Genomic DNA, 16,941 nt, shown 5'->3' with positions numbered 1-16,941 from the left:
CAAGTCCATGTGATTGAAATGTATCGCTAGGCACAGTCCTGAAGAAGGAAGGGAATTGTGTCTTATCACTTAAGACAAAGCTTGTGGAAAAATAACTTATCTGTAAGAAAATGGAGACAGTGCTACAAAATATTATTGACATTTGACATGGCCACATACAGTAGGCTCTAACTTGTACCCAATTATTTCCTGTACATCGAAATTTGTGAACCTAACCTAAGAGGGTTGTATGGGATTTTCGAAAAGTTGCAAAGTAGCAGAGATTGTTAACAAATAAAATAACTCGCCTAAGAAAATCCCCACCCCATTAGTCCTACATTGAAGACATATCTTACATTGGTTATGGGACCACTGCAGCCAATCAATGTCCACAGCAATGACACTTTCTTGTAGGACATGTGACTACTAAGGTCTTCAATAGGCTGCTAAAGTCGAGTGACTGATGTATGCACTAGCAATGCTGCAGGACTAGCAAAAATAGCTTTTTTGCTTTTTTTTTATAATAAAATTCCTGCTGTTGGGAAACTTTTGGAAATTCCCAGGCAACTTCTTGAATACCTAATCTTTATCATCAATGAACACACAAAACTTTGGTGAAACCTAATCTTCTAGGCCCAGAGTCTAATCTTCATTGGTAATGAAACTGATTGGTCTAGTATTTTTTTTTTCTAGACTTGATGACTAGTGTTGAGCCACCCCCGTAGTGTTCGAGTTCGGTTCGGTTCGTCGAACACCCGTGTGTTCGCCGAACTGTTCGTCGAACTGTTCGTCGAACACCTTCGAACACCGTTAAAACCAATGGCAGGCAAACAAAAACACATAGAAACACATAGAAAACACCTTCAAAGGTGTCCAAAAGCTGACAAACTGCTCAGAAGACACAACTAACACATGGAAAAGTGACAAGTACATATAGTCATGCGAAAAGAAAAGAGGTGGAGGAGTAAAAGGAGGGGGAGACACAGATATAGGCATGTCATGCCCTTCTAAAATCCAAAAAGTGAGAAGCCGAGACGGCCAGTCCGCTCCTGCCCGTGCCACCTCCGTGTCGCCGGGTTTGTGCCAGAGCCGCGGTGAACCCTGACGGCCAGCCCCCCTCTCCCAATACTGGTGCCTGTCCGCTGGTGGGTCGAGAGAGCCCCCCTGTGGTGGAGGCAGCTCTAAGCTTTTTAATTTAAATTGTCCCTCTAATTTGAATGAATACACTTTAAATCCATTTACAAGGATCTATTGGAGGGCAAGTCTCATGCCAGCAGCCGCGTAATTCCAGCTCCAGTAGCGTCCACTAAAGCTGCTGCAGTTAAAAAGCTTTTATAAGGATCGAGCTCGGCTGTCCACCGCAAGGCATCCTAGTGCCAGTCCCAGCCCCTATGCCTTGGGGTGCCTCCTGATGCTCTTCACTAAGTATCCCGTGGTCCCGAAGCATTTCCTTTGAAAAAATTAAGTGTCCAAACTACAGGTGGTGTAGCTTGCTTAACAGCCGGGATAATCCGCTGACTAGCAGACACTGCTACTAGGCACAAAGTATTTCCTGGGCTAGATGCAGTTAAAAATTTGTAAGTAGATACTCTCGTTGGATGCTGAGAAAGCATTCCATAGAGTCTCCTGGCACGCCATATATGATTCTCTTAAAAAGCTTGGGGTAGGGGTCTAGGGGACCCTTTTATAGCCAAAATCACGGCCCTGTATCACAATACGTCACCTAGGCTGAAGATAAATGGAACTGTAGCACCGAGGGCTCGGTTGCTACAGACGTATTGCACCTCACCCAGAGGTGTGATATCTCACTCTCAGATAAGGATGGAGTGTGGATCAGGACCCGACACCTGCATGCATTACACCACATTGCCGTGGGGCAGGGTGACCAATATGCCCCTGAGATGGGCACGACAGTCCCTGTCCCTGGCTGGAGTGGGGGGAGGGAACACTGAGGAAGGGGAACCCTGCAGTGCAGGAGCAGGGAGGAAGCAGTTCCTGGGTGCATTGAGAAGGGAGTATAAAAGGTGGGCACCATCTTAGTTCAGTGCAGAGAAGTCTGAGCAGAAGTGGCAGGGAGCAGGGGCTCTGCATGAGCTCTGCTCCGGAGGCGGGCCTAGTAACAGAGGCCCAGGCCTGCAAGAGGGAGAAGGAAGGAAGAGGAGCGGAGAAGGCTCCAGGAACGAGGAATGAAGGGATCCCAGGGGTGCGGACGGGCGAGTCGCCACCGCACACCCGAATCCACCTGCGTGGAGGGGTCAGGCCAAAGGGGGAGACCGGTCCCCGAACTAGTGGAGGCAGGAAACGACCCTCAGCTAGAAACCGGAGGCTCTGACATTTTATGTGGCGCAGCCCCTTGCTCCACCCGCTAGGAAGGCACCACATAGGGTCAGGGAAACTGGCGCCAAGTTTACCAAGAGGAGGCCCGAGGCAGCCGGACAGAAGTGTTGGTAAGAAAGGCCAGACAAAGGACACACAAAGGGGGTCCTGTGAAGCGCTCCAAAGTTATCTGGGAGTTGTCTGAGCCCCTCACCTGGTGAGCACAGTACGACGTGGGCAGCCGTTACCTGCAGACGTGGTCTGGATAATAAGAACTGTGAGTAAAGGCCCTGAACTGCATCACTGACTCCGTGTCGTTACTGCTGCTGCCCTGCACCATCACCCCCATCCTCCGCATACACTGCCCTGAGGCTATACTCCTCCCGTGGGGAGTTATGCTACGCTCTGCTGCACCCACAACACCAGCCTTAGCGGTCTGCCCTGTAGCGGCGGTTCACTCTGACCGCAATCCACGGGTGGCGTAGTCGGACATTTAAACATCAAAACCACATAAATAGTTCCGCCACTGGTTTGACCGCCCTGAGCCACGGAACCGGATCGCCGCCACGAAGACTACAACCACCAGCATCCACCAAAAAGGGTCCGGCTCCGGGTGTCCCAAGGCCCAGGGGGTGCGTCAGAACATTTTCATCACCTTTCACAATCACCAATGGGACAAGGCAGTGATGTCCTCTGTCCCCTCTCTTATACATCCTAGTGACGGAGCACCTGCTCTCATCAATTCGCCATAACCCCAATATTAGGTGGATTGAGGTGGGAGGCACCGAGTACAAGTGCTCTCTATTTGCTGATGATGTCCTAGTATATATCACTCAATCACATATATCCATCCCTGCTGTTATGGCTGAAATAGATCACTTTGTTACATGGTAAAATTTTAAAATCAATGCAGCGAAGTCTGAGGCCCTCGATGTCTCCCTCCCCAAATCCATATAGGATTCCATCCAGTCCAACTTTCCCTTTGCCTGGCCCTCACAGGGTATCAAATACTTAGGAATTCCTATTCATAGAGACCTCTCCCATCTATGTTATCTTAATTTTGGGCCCTTTATTGAACAATTCCATACAGACCACGGTTGGCAAGTTGGAACTGTGAGATTCACTACGTGCACCACTGGTATTTTGTGGAAAAGCACATGTAAGATTCTGCAACAGTCTCTGCTGATACTCCTGCATGCGTGCATCCCTTTCTATGGCAGGAATAATTTCTGCAAATTTACTTTTGTACCGGGGATCTAACAGTGTGGCAACCCAGTAGTCAGGATTATTTCTAATTCTCACAATTCGAGGGTCATGTTGCAGGTAGTGCAGCAAGAAGGCACTCATGTGTGTTGCGCATCCAGGAGCACCAAGTCCCTGTTGTGTTGGTGGCGAGGTAACAATCATGCTTCCTTCCTCTGTCCTCTCCCCCCAACCTCGCACAACAGAAATGTGATCAAGGTCTCCCTCATCTGATGAGTCTTCCATCAGTTCGTCCTCCACTTCTTCCTGGGCTCCTGCACCTTCCTCACTAGTTTGGCTGCTACCATGCGCCCTGGTAAAATCATCTCCCCCACCCTCACATGCCTGCCGCCCTGGTGCTGCCGACCGTCTGGACCTTGCAGATGTTAGCCCTTCCGCATACAACTCCTCCTCCTCTACTTCCTCCACCTCCTCTTGTGCCACCACCTGACTCCGAATTCTGTTTAACATGTGCTCCAGCATGTAAATCACCGGAATAGTCATGCTGATAATGGCATCGTCAGCACTAAACATCTTCGTCGCCATTTCAAAACTGTGCAGAAGGGTGCATAGGTCCCTGATCTGAGACCACTCCTCCAGCGTGATTTGCCCCACCTCTGAATCTCGTTGGCCCAGGCTATACGTCAGAACGTATTGCACCAGGGCTTGTCGGTGCTGCCACAGTCGCTGCAACATGTGCAGAGTTGAATTCCACCGGGTAGGCACATCGCATTTTAGCCGGTGAAGTGGCAGGCCCAACGACTTCTGTAGAGATGTAAGTCGCTGAGCTGCGGGATGCGAACGGCGGAAGTGAGCACACAGCGACCGTGCCCTCTGCAGAAGGCCATCTAGTCTGGGATAGTGGGCTAAAAATTGCTGGACAACCAGGTTCAACACGTGAGCCATACAAGGCACGTGTGTGACATTGCCCCGGCGAAGGGCCGCACCCAGGTTTGCAGCATTGTCGCACACGGCCTTCCCTGGTTTCAGGTCCAGTGGAGACAACCATTCATGAAATTGGTTCTCCAGAGCTGACCACAACTCCTCAGCTGTGTGACTCACATTTCCCAGACATTTCAATGTAAAAACCGCCTGATGACGTTGAGCCCTACTGCCAGCATAGTAAGGAGGTGTGCAGGATCCCTTCTGCGCAGTTAGAAAGCTTGTGGCATGACCAGACAGGCTTTGGGTGCAGGTGGAAGACCGAGAGGAGGTTGAGGAGGCAGAAGCAGTGGAGGAAAAATGACATAAAGAGGATTGACGCACAACTCGTGGGGACGGCAAGACTTGGACAGCAGCCCCTTGTCCTGCTGTCACCATAGTTACCCAGTGCCCAGTCAGCGACATGTAACGCCCCTGTCCATGCCTACTCATCCAAGTGTCTGTGGTGAAATGCACCCTGTCACACACAGAGTTTCTCAAAGAAGCGGTGATGTTGTGTGCGACATGCTGGTGGAGCGCAGGCACACCTTTCTTTGAGAAGTAGTGCCGACTGGGCATCTGGTACTGGGGCACTGCGACGGACATAAGGTCTCGAAAATCCTCTGTGTCCACCAGGCGGAAAGGCAGCATTTCTGTAGCCAAGAGCTTGCAGATGGTGAAATTCAACCTCTTAGCTTTCTCATGGCTAGGAGGAAATGGTCTTTTACTTGTCCACATCTGAGGGACCGAGGGCTGGCTATTGTGCTTAGACGGGGTTGATAAGGGTGTCCCCGGCAAACTGCCGGTCTGTGAGGAAGATGCAGGCGGACATGTTAGGTTGCCTTGATCCAAAGGTGGTGCTATCGATGTCGGACAGCGCTCAAGACCAGCTGGTGTTACCACCTCCAAAGAAAATGATGACCTGCCAATCACGCTGGCTGTTGCGGGTAAAGAGGTGGCAGGTCTGCGCCCCAAAACAGGTGTGACTGCTGTCCCCCCAGTCACAGAGGATGAAGAGGCCGCGGATGCACAAGATATGGCAGACGGTGGTTGGCCCGGCCGGCTAGGCCGCATTGTAGCACACTGAGCTTCCCACTGCAACTTATGCTTCATGTCCATGTGCCGGTTCATGCATGAAGTACTCAAACTATGTATTTTTTGGCCTCTACTTAGCTTTTGCTGACAAATGTTACAGATAACACGAGTTGGGTCATCTTTATCGATCTGAAAAAATGCCCAGGCTATGCAAGGCTTAGCACCCATGCGACCTGAAGAGCCACCACGACTTGTGGTGAGAGGCAGAGTTGTGTTTGAGGATGCAGTTGTTGACGTGCTTCCAGTACTACGTCTCTGTCCAGGAAGGCGCAACCTGACCTCGTCGTCACTAGCATCTTCCTCCACCTCCTCTGCTGACCTCATCTCTTGGCTGACTGTGGGTTGACAGTAAGTGGGATCTCCGACCTCATCATCATCACCCTGTGCGTTATCACACCCGTCGTCCTCAGAGCCAACCTGTTCCTGCCCTGACAAAAAACTAAAGTTGTCGCTCCAATCAGGTATTTGAGTCTTATCATCGTCTTCCTCATTGTCTCCACCAACAGGAGTTACAGTTTGGGAATGAGGGTCTACATTATGGTCAGAACCTTCTGCGTCTGGTCCTGGATCCGACTCATAAAGATTCTGGGCATCAGTGCAGATCATTTCCTCGTCTGGATTCACAGAAGCGCTGGAGTCGACCTCTGATTCCCAGGCTATAGTATGAGTAAACAGCTCTGCAGACTCAACCATCTGTTCTACCTCATACTCAGACGGGCAGCTGGAGATTTGGGAGCTGTGAGGAAGCAAGTGCGATTTGGGTGACACCTTTGAGGACTGGAGTATTTGTGATGTTGAAGTTGATGTGGAGGAGAGCCCACTTAAAGGAGCACTTGATATCCGTTGAAGCACCTGCTGTTTTTGTGCCTCATCTGGAATTTGTAGCGATTGGCGTGGCCGTAAGAAAGGGATCTTATCACATTGTCCGCTAAAAGAAGTAGACATTTTAGTTTGGCTGGAAGATGGTCTTTCTTCTGCACCTACCCCACGGACACAACCTTTTTTCCCCTTCCCAACACGCCTATTCCCCTTTCCACCAGCAGCAGACCTTTTTCCACTCATTTTGGTGGTTAACTAATTCACAACTCTGGAGTTGTTTGCACAAAAAAACAATGGATGGTAACCGAGCAGAGCTGAGTGGCCAAACTGTGGTATTAGGCCAAAACTATTGGCTGGGTTAGATGCAGAAAAAAATTATTTTTAATTTGCAACCTGATGGAGGTCAGTGTAGATGGACTAATAGACCAAGTCCCACACACCGCTAGAAGCCCAAATATTTTTTCAGAGCTAGATGCAGAAAATTTTTTTATTCAATTTGCAACCTGATGGAGGTCAGTATAGATGGACTAATAGACCAAGTCCCACACACTGCTAGAAGCCCAAATATTTTTTCAGAGCTAGATGCAGAAAAAAATTATATTCAATTTGCAACCTGCTGGACGTCAGTATAGAAGGACTAATAGAACAAGTCCCACACACTGCTAGAAGCCCAAATATTTTTTCAGAGCTAAATGAAGAAAAAAATTATTTTTAATTTGCAACCTGATGGAGGTCAGTATAGATGGACTAATAGACCAAGTCCCACACACTGCTAGAAGCCCAAATATTTTTTCAGAGCTAGATGCAGAAAAAAATTATTTTTAATTTGCAACCTGATGGAGGTCAGTATAGATGGACTAATAGACCAAGTCCCACACACAGCTAGAAGCCCAAATATTTTTTCAGAGCTAGATGCAGAAAAAAATTATTTTTAATTTGCAACCTGATGGAGGTCAGTATAGATGGACTAATAGACCAAGTCCCACACACCGCTAGAAGCCCAAATATTTTTTCAGAGCTAGATGCAGAAAAAAATTATATTCAATTTGCAACCTGCTGGAGGTCAGTATAGATGGACTAATAGAACAAGTCCCACACACTGCTAGAAGCCCAAATATTTTTTCAGAGCTAAATGAAGAAAAAAATTATTTTTAATTTGCAACATGATGGAGGTCAGTATAGATGGACTAATAGACCAAGTCCCACACACTGCTAGAAGCCCAAATATTTTTTCAGAGCTAGATGCAGAAAAAAATTATATTCAGTTTGCAACCTGATGGAGGTCAGTATAGATGGACTAATAGAATGATGCTATGCCCAAAAGATTTTACTTCACTAGGTGCAGTAAAAAAATTGGTATTCTATACACAGGTGGTATATCTTGCAACACAGATAGGCTACTCCACTGACTAACACACTCTGCAATAGGCCAAAAAGGATTAGCTTTGCTAGATTCAGCCAAATGCTGTGAAAAAAACTTGCACAGCACTGGCACAGACCTGCCTGGCAAAAACTGATAGGAACTGATGTAACCTAGTCCTGAAAAGGACTCAAATTACAATTAGTCTTTACTCCCACAATCTATCTATTTAAGAGCACAGACCTGCCTGATAAAAGTCGTAGGAAATGCTGTAACCTAGTCCTTAAAAGGACTGCAATCACAACTATTCCCTACTCCCAAGCTATCTGTATATTTGTGCGAAAATTGGCTTGAAATTAACAAGGTATAGCGCACACAGCAACAGCGGTGCCGTCTAACACGCAGCTGCAGCAGTGAGAAAATGGTGGCGACGGGGAAAATGGCTTGGTCTTATAGGGCAAGGACATGTGACATACACTGCCAATGACACATGCCCTTGCTTGTGTGAAAAAAAGCACTTCGCTCCGTGTGTGCGCTGCTGATAGGCTGACAGATTGCACCTCCCCACTGCAAATGCGGGAAAGAGAAAAAAAAATGGAGATCTTCATTGTTCCTGCAGAGATCCATCCCCTGCCCCTCCCCCCACCCCGCTGTACACTCAAACTGCGTATTAACATTAATTTTCATCATTACTGAGAAAAAATCCAGTTATGATTTTGGTGCACGAACAGTTATCGAACATAACCTCGAACAGCCGAATTTTTCTCAAATTGTTCGTGTTCGCCGACCGGCTCGAACACCGCCCAAAACAGCTCGAATTTGAGATTGGCGAACAGTTCGAGTAGAACAACGCTCATCTCTATTGATGACCTGGTTCTGTAGATGTTTTGGTACAGTCAAGGGGACATCATAAAATTTTTGCCATAAGTGTAAAGATAGCTCAACCCTGAAGGCATTCTGCCATCTTGCGAGGTACTGATTCTTTGTTTGCAGAGACTAAGCAGGTACGAAGTCTTTAGGCGCAATGTTCCCCTTGAAAAGATATGCAAAATCGCTCTGCATCAGAAGGAAGGAAACTATCTCTCTGGTGTGATCTATAGGTGACCTCCTTGTAAGTCAACCATTCCTTAGAAAATAAATGTCAACCAACTGAGACAACCGTCAGTACGTAGAACTATTTTATTTTTTTGATAGGCTGAGTGCTACAAAAGGTCCCCAGGAGCAGGGACTAATGTCCTGCCTTTGCTTAAGCTGACGTTTTCATAGGCTGGTACCCACACATGCCCTTGAGGTAAACAATCTCTAGAGCCAGGCTGCACACGAGTGAGGAACCTGGTTACTAGCCCCGATCAACCCTTGTTCTATTTGTCAGAAATGGTATCCAACATTTACCTGTGGGTAACTGTAGAGTCCTAGAAGTCTGGCCAATACTAGTGAGCTGGCAGAACTGGAGTCCCCAATCACTCCTCCAAGTGGTGTAGTTTTGCTCTGACATCGGAAGTTAGGTATAGAACTGTGACCGCTTCCGGTAAGAAGCCAATTAGCCCCTTCCAGAGCTCTTCCTGGTGATGCACAAGAGTCAGACAGGTGGACCCCTAAGGTCACATTGAGAAGAAGATGGTCAGATTTATTGATCTCTGTGACAGCCAGGAGCAGGGACTGGAGCCATTGAAAAGTAAGCTGCACAAATCTGCAGAGAAACAAATGTAAGATATATTGATAAGGCCAGACATGGACCTCAGGCCTTCTTGCACTTATTAAATAGAAAATGTGAAGCCATATTCTTAAATTACAGTATAAGTTCTAGGTGTTAGAACGCGTCACCGGCGAAACGCGCGTCGAGGCTTTTTCTAACCCTGCGTCCTATCCCTGCACCACCTTTTGCAGGTCTGGGGTCCCTCTGTATCCGGGTGAGTCTGGTGCAACATGATTTTTGTGACTTTTGGGAGTATACAACCCACATGGGAGTGATTCCTAATTATTTCAACTACATGTCCCTCTCCCTGTCTTAATTTTAGCACCATGTCCTGACCCTCGGGGTGAACCTTCTGTTTAGACCTATTTATATGCAATATGAGGGACTATATGTCCGCTTGTCCTATCTATATGTCATTGTTACTAAAGTGATGTACTGTCTTTTAATATTTATACAATAAAGTTTTTCTATGCCATTCTACTCAGCTGTTCTCCCAATTTCCATAAGTTTTAGTATTATAGGAAATGGAAATAATGGTTATTATTACTCGTTGAACAACAACGGGAAGCTTTTGAGGTTAGTACATGTGTCCAGTGATACACTACTTGCGCTTGATGCTTCTTATTCACAGCACTCCATGTGGACATGTGTGGTATTACAAGTAAAACTTACATTTTATTATTAAAGGGTTTGTCTGGGACTTTTATATTGATGGTCTATCCTTAGGATAGGTCATCAATATCTGATCGGTGGGGATGCAACACAGGATCATCCTCCCAACAGAACTTATAGGACAGTTTATTATAAAGAGAAACAAATGATATATACAGGGTAGATATACAGCAGGTGAAATAAATATATGATGAAACAATTGGCAGAAAATAGTAATAGTCGTTTTTCATTTTTTTTTTCCCTATGTTCTTCCTCTGTGGTTGGAGTATAACTCCTATTTTCTGCCAATTGTTTCATCATTTGGATTTTAACAATGAAAGAAATAAAGTAACCATATGGTTTTAATCAAACTTGGCCTCCTGGGCGCTGGATCAACTCGTTTTCCTCAGCATTTTCAGTTGACAGGCGGATGCGCCTATCAGTTATATTACTCCCGGCGGCACTAAAAATCTGCTCCGATAAAACGCTAGCGGCAGGGCAGGCCAGGACCTCCAAGGCGTAAAGAGCCAGTTCATGCCACGTGTCCAGCTTGGATACTCAAGAATTATAAGGCACAGGGGAATCACGGAGGACGTTGGTACGGTCGGCAAGGTACTCCCTCAGCATCTTCCAAAACTTTCCGCTCCTTGTCAGAGTACTCCGTGCATCAGGGCCTGTGCGCTGGGATCGTCTGAGAAAACTGTCCCAACTTTGACAGTGTTCCCCTGCCTCTGCGCGTCGTATTTGTGTCTCCCTCGCATCTACTTCTTTATTTGTCCAACGAACTGTGACCTCTTCCGCCAGCATTTTCAGATGGGAATTTTTTTAATAATTCCGCAACAAGAGCCTTCTGGTACTGCAACATTTTACTAGACCTCTACGCCGCGGTAAGGAGAGATAGAAAATTCTCCTTGTAGCATGGGTCTAGAAGTGTGACCAACCAGTAATTACTGTCCGCCAAAATGTGTACAATGCGAGAGTCACGGGAAAGGCAGAGGAACAAAAAGGCAGCCATGTGTGCCAGACCGGTAACAGCCAAGTCTTCCCTGTTCTGTTCTCCTCCTCATCCTCCCTTTCCTCAAGCCATCCACGCTGAGCAGACAGTATGAATGTGGTGTGGGTATTACCATCTGTAGCACAGGTAACCTGCTCCTGTTCAACCTCTTCCTCCTCCTCCTCATTATCAGCCAATCTGCGTTGGCATGACATGAGGCTGGGCTGTGTGGCATCACCCTGTATGGTTCCTTGCTCCATCTCATCATGCTGCACCTTCAATGCCTCCCCTTTAATTGTGAGCAGTGAGCGTTTCAGAAGGCAGAGAAGCGGGATGGTGACGAAAATTATGGTGTCATCACCGCTCATCATCTTGGTGGAGTCCTCAAAGTTTTGGAGGACGGTACAGATGTCTTACATCCATGCCCACTTCGAAAGTTATTATGTGCAGAGGCTGACCTGAATGCCGACGGGCGTGTTGAAACTGGTACTCAACAACTGCCCTCTGCTACTCACAAATCCTTCCCAACATCTGCAAGGTTGAGTTCTAACGCGTGGTAACATTGCACATCAGTCGGTGAGCTGGAAGCTGCAAACGCTGCTGAAGCATGGCAAGGGTGGCGGAAGCTGTAGGGGACTTTCGAAAATGGGCACACATGCGGTGTACTTTGACAAGCAGCTCAGGCAGATCCAAGTAGGTTTTGAGAAATCGCTGAACCACTAGATTGAGCACATGGGCCATGCATGGTGCGTATGTGAGGTTGCCTAGCTTCAGAGCCGACACCAGGTTCTGGCCATTGTCACACACGACCATGCCTTTCTGTAGGTTCAGCGGTGACCACCACAGATTTGCCTGCTCTGTTACAGCTGTCAACAACTCTTCAGAGGTGTGTGGTTTGTCCCCTAAGCATATTAGATTCAGCAGTGCCTGTTGCTGCTTGGCTGAGGCGGTGCTTCCAGCTTTCGACTGATGTGGTCATTTCAAAGATGGAGGCTGAGGAGGAGAAGGTTCAGGAGCTGTAGAATGTGGGGGCAACACTGATTGACCTAGGGCCCACAATCACCGACGTCGGGAGGACGTGTTCCGTCCCAGGGTCTGACTGGGCCCCGGCTTCCACTATATTAACCCAGTGTGCCATCAGCGAGATGAATCGTCCCTGGCCACAAACACTTGTCCACGTGTCCGTGGTTAGGCGGTCCTCGCCAGTAACTGCGTTGTTGAGGGCACCGCTAATGTTCTTGAAAACGTGCTTCTGTAATGCAGAGACGGCACACCAGGAGAAATAGTAGCGGCTGGGGACTGAGTACCGAGAGACAGCCGCCACTATCAGGTTGCGGAAAGATTCTGTCTACACGAGCCTAAAAGGCAACATTTCAAGAGCAAGCATGTGAGAAATGTGTGAGTTTAGTAGTGTGGCCTGTGGGACGTTGGGTGCGTATTTGCATTTCAAGGACTGGGGTGGGGACAATTGAACGCTGCGCTGGGACATGGAAGTGGGCAGTGACGGTGATGGTTGCAAGTGTGCAACGACAGGTGCAGGGTGGGAGGCATCTTCGCCTGCGCCATGGACAGGGGATTGGCGTGCACACACAACAGCAGAGAAGCAGTGGTGTCACCCACAGACACTGTTGCTGGACCCTGGCATTCGGCCCACCTAGTCGGGTGCTTTGCTGTCAAATGCCTGAGCAATGTTGGTGGTGGTCAGGCTTGTAGTTTTGCTGCTGATGCTGGCCTGGCAGATGTTGCAAATGGCCTTTTTGGGGTTATCTGGACAGTCTTTAAAAATTAGCCAGACTCTGGAAGACCTAACAGTTGGACTGGCAACTTCCGTCGTGTTGGTGTTCCGGGGAACAGTTGCCCGTCTTGTGTCTGTGGCCATTCCACTGCTTGTTCCTGCCTGTTGTGGTGCTACACCTGCCTCCCCCTGAGTGCTGCTGTCCTCTCTATGCATGTCACCTTGCCAGGTTGGGTTAGTGACTTTATTGTCCACCACCTCATCTTCCACGTACGCACCCTGGGCCTCCTCCTGACTTGCTGGCAATTGTCTCATCATCATCATCATCATCCACCTCTTGTGAGAGTAATTGCACTTTCTCACCATCGCCTTCGTGAGATCGTGGCTGCTCAAATATTTGGGCATCGCCACATTGCGATCTCTCCTTGCCTCGCTTGAAGTTGATCTATAAATGGAAAAGTGAACAGCTCTTTGGAGTGTCCAAGTGTCGGATCAGTTGTCTCTGGGCACTCGGCATGGTGGGAGGAAGGACGATTAGGTTGAGGAATATGTGGTCCAGACTCACAGCTACTGAGACTTGACTGTGTGGAAGACAGGGTGGTGGTGGTGGCAATGTGACTGGAAGCATTATCTGCTATCCAACCAACAACCTTTTCACACTGCTCTGGCTTCAAGAGTGGTGTTCCGCGGCCCCCTAGTAATTGGGACTGGAAGGTAGTTTGACATGATGTGGGTGTTCGTTGTGCTCCCTCAGCATGCACAGTTTCATCTTGCCCACAGCCTCGTCCTCTGCGTGCACCATCACCATCACTTCCACTTTCCCGTCCTTTGCCACGCGCCTTTACCATTTTAAATGGAGTGGAATATTTGGCCCTCTCCACAAAATGTCTGTATTATTACTGCAGTAATATGGGATCACATCTGATGACCACGGTTTTAGGAAGTGGCCTTTATAGATATGGTATTGGTCAGCGACCAAGGGTGAATAGGTTCATCAAAACACAGATGGCTGACTTTAAATGGAGTGCAATATTTTGTATGCTCCACAAAATGTCTGTATTATTACCGCAGTAATATGGGATCATGTGTAGTGATGGAAAAGTTTCTCTGCTTGCACAATACAGCAATGTGAATAAAATAAAAAAAAATCTGCCTGTATTCTGCTAACAAGCAAATGGAGTAGTAAAATGGAGTGCTGTATTGCTTTTTAAGCAAATAATCAGGATTAAGAGCAAAAAAAAAAAATAGCCCTGATATGTAGGGCTATGGATATCTGTAACAGCAGCAGCAGACAGAATGTGCAATGGACCCTATTGTGCTGTATACACTGCCATAAACCCTGCCTAACTCCTGCTATCACCAGTAATATATGCAGCTGGATTAGTCCTCAGAAGGACTGTTAGTTTAGATGGATATATAGCTGTCGAGTACCTCATTAAAACAAGCAACAATTCTCTCTCTCACCCAGCAGCTTTCCCTACTCTGCCTGATTCTGGGGTACACTGTGGTGAGCATAGGGGCACCAGGTCTTATATACACCTGATGACGCTATGCGGCCAGCCAATCACTGCAATGCCACGACCAACATGGCTACGGCATTACAGTGAGTGGCAAGCAATCCCTGCATGCAATCCCAAACATGCAGGGAGGGGACCCAAGCTCCCGTCTGAGCATCCCGGAAATACTCGAGGAGGGCTGAGCATCTCGAGCAGTGAGATGCTCGGGCGAGTACTGAGCAGTGACGAGCACGCTCGCTCATCACTAATTATTACACATAATTTATGGACAACTATGGTTTAATTTTTTTTGCCTGTGTGGGTTGCATGGCTTGTTACTGACATCTGGTGAGAATTTCAGGTCAATAGAAATATATTTAGTTAGAAAATTGGTGCCGTTTTCAATTCTTATTTCACCTGTGGTATTTCTGTGTTCACCAGTGGTATTAAGACATATTGTATGTGCTCAAAGATAGATTTAGCATTTAGATCGCCATACTTTCATTTGATTGAGCCCAAAAAAAAATGACGTATTTGTTGAAACTGAAAACAATTGGAAGTAGATCTATATTGTGCTTTCCCTGAGGAAGAGGTCTGTTTGCCCTAGAAACGTGTTGGGATAAACTGCAATCTACTTCTGTTCATCTGAATCCTGTGAATTCTTCCCCAGCAGCACATCACTCCCGCTTGGTGTAACACTGGGAATTAGGCATACCATCAATGGAGGACAAGAACTCCTGGGATATTATTGCTAATCCATTGACAAAATCCACAAAACCTCGAGGCCCTTATTGGTTCACCACAGGAACTCCCCCACCTCTTGATCAGGTGGAAAGTCTGGATTATTAAAAACAGGAACCTGAGGAGTGTGCGAAGAGCAGAGGTGATATCATTTTGATAGGTAATCTCAAAATGCCATAGAATGGGATACTGGGAATGGGAATTGGATTTTTCGCCCCCAGCAGTTCGCCCCCAGCAATTCGCCCCTGGGTACATTTCGCCCCCGCACATTTTGTCTCCAGCATTTGGCCCCCAGGATGTTTTGCCCCCGCACATTTCACCCCCGCACATATCGCCCCCAGTTCGCCTCGGTTCCAGGGTGAAACGTGCGGGGGCGAAATGTGCGGGGGCGAATCTTCCTGGGGGCGAAATGATAGGGGCGAAATGTGCGGGGGCGAATATTCCTGGGGGTGAAATGATAGGGGCGAAATGTGTGGGGGCGAAATGTACCTGGGGGCGAACTGATGGGGGCGAACTGCTGGGGGCAAATTGCCGGGGGCGAACTGCTGGGGGCGAAACTTCCTATAACCCTGGGAATACAGCAGACCAGGAAGAAGGGCCAGACCAGAGAAGCAGTTCAAAAATTAAAATCAGGGACATCTTTATACTCCATTGAAACCCAAAATGGCAGCGAGTGCATAGCACTAATTGAACCCAGTTGGACCAATTAAACTGCGTGATAGTTTAAAAAAAACAACACAATATTAATGCACTGCAAGATCCAGCAGGCCCCAGGATAAAGGTGGAGGCAGCACAGGTGCAAAATATAGATGAATCAACCACTCACAACCTACCACTCATGGAGCGGGTGGCTGCCAAGTATTGTAAATGCACACACCGACCATTAATGCAGGGCATAATATTGTGTCATGGTAAATACGGCCGCCTTTTTCTGTGATGTTTTTTGAATTTTATGTCCTTTTTTGGTGAGTTGCTTTGAATTTTAACGTATGGACTTGCAAGACAATGAGGACCCTTGATGTGGGTTGCGGTTCTTGCGTATTTTGGCCAAAATATTGACCAATATCTCATGTATTTTATAAATCTTTTTTTTGTTGGGAGCAGCTCTCTCCTTTATTGTTGGTTGGGTGAATTAGGGTGTCTGTCTTGTGGGGTGCACTTACAGTACAGACCAAAAGTTTGGACACATCTTCTCATTTAAAGATTTTTCTGTATTTTCATGACTATGAAAATTGTACATTCACACTGAAGGCATCAAAACTATGAATTACCACATGTGGAATTATATACTTAACAAAAAAGTGTGAAACAACTGAAAATATGTCTTATATTCTAGGTTCTTCAAAGTAGCCACCTTTTGCTTTGATGACTGCTTTGCACACTCTTGGCATTCTCTTGATGAGCTTCAAGAGGTAGTCACCGGAAATGGTTTTCACTTCACCGGTGTGCCCTGTCAGGTTTAATAAGTGGGATTTCTTGCCTTATAAATGGGGTTGGGACCATCAGTTGTGTTGTGCAGAAGTCAGGTGGATACAAAGCTGATAGTCCTACTGAATAGACTGTTGGAATTTGTAAAGCAGCTAAGTAAAGAGAAATGAGTGGCCATCATTACTTTAAGAAATGAAGGTCAGTCAGTCCGAAAAATTGGGCAAACTTTGAAAGTGTCCCCAAGTGCAGTTGCAAAAACCATCAAGCACTACAAAGAAACTGGCTCACATGAGGACTGCCCCAGGAAAGGAAGACCAAGAGTCACCTCTGCTTCTGAGGATAAGTTTATCCGAGTCACCAGCCTCAGAAATCGCAGGTTAACAGCATCTCAGATTAGAGACCAGGTCAATGCCACACAGAGTTCTAGCAGCAGACACATCTCTACAACAACTGTTAAGAGGAGACTTT

The 16,941-nt window shown here is 47.2% G+C and overlaps 2 protein-coding genes across 2 annotated transcripts in view; both read right to left on the bottom strand.

Annotated features, from left to right (window-relative positions):
* Positions 1–16,941, bottom strand: part of LOC141167149 (uncharacterized) — a 1,037,600-nt gene that overhangs the window by 797,083 nt on the left and 223,576 nt on the right. The gene's annotated exons all lie outside the window — the stretch shown is intronic.
* Positions 27–16,941, bottom strand: part of LOC141165662 (extracellular calcium-sensing receptor-like) — a 71,770-nt gene continuing 54,855 nt past the window's right edge. The window contains exons 8-9 of the mRNA XM_073651435.1: positions 9,125–9,422; positions 27–38 (exon numbers count right to left, since the gene is read on the bottom strand). Of these exons, the coding sequence (XP_073507536.1) occupies positions 27–38; positions 9,125–9,422 (310 nt within the window). The remainder of the gene's footprint in view (positions 39–9,124; positions 9,423–16,941) is intronic.

The sequence above is a fragment of the Phyllobates terribilis genome, unplaced genomic scaffold (assembly GCF_046119375.1).
Source record: "Phyllobates terribilis strain yellow unplaced genomic scaffold, ASM4611937v1 Scaffold_11__3_contigs__length_659146591, whole genome shotgun sequence".
Taxonomy (NCBI): domain Eukaryota; kingdom Metazoa; phylum Chordata; class Amphibia; order Anura; family Dendrobatidae; genus Phyllobates; species Phyllobates terribilis.
Note: the sequence above shows the minus strand (reverse complement) of the source record. Positions and strands in the feature narration are given on the sequence as shown.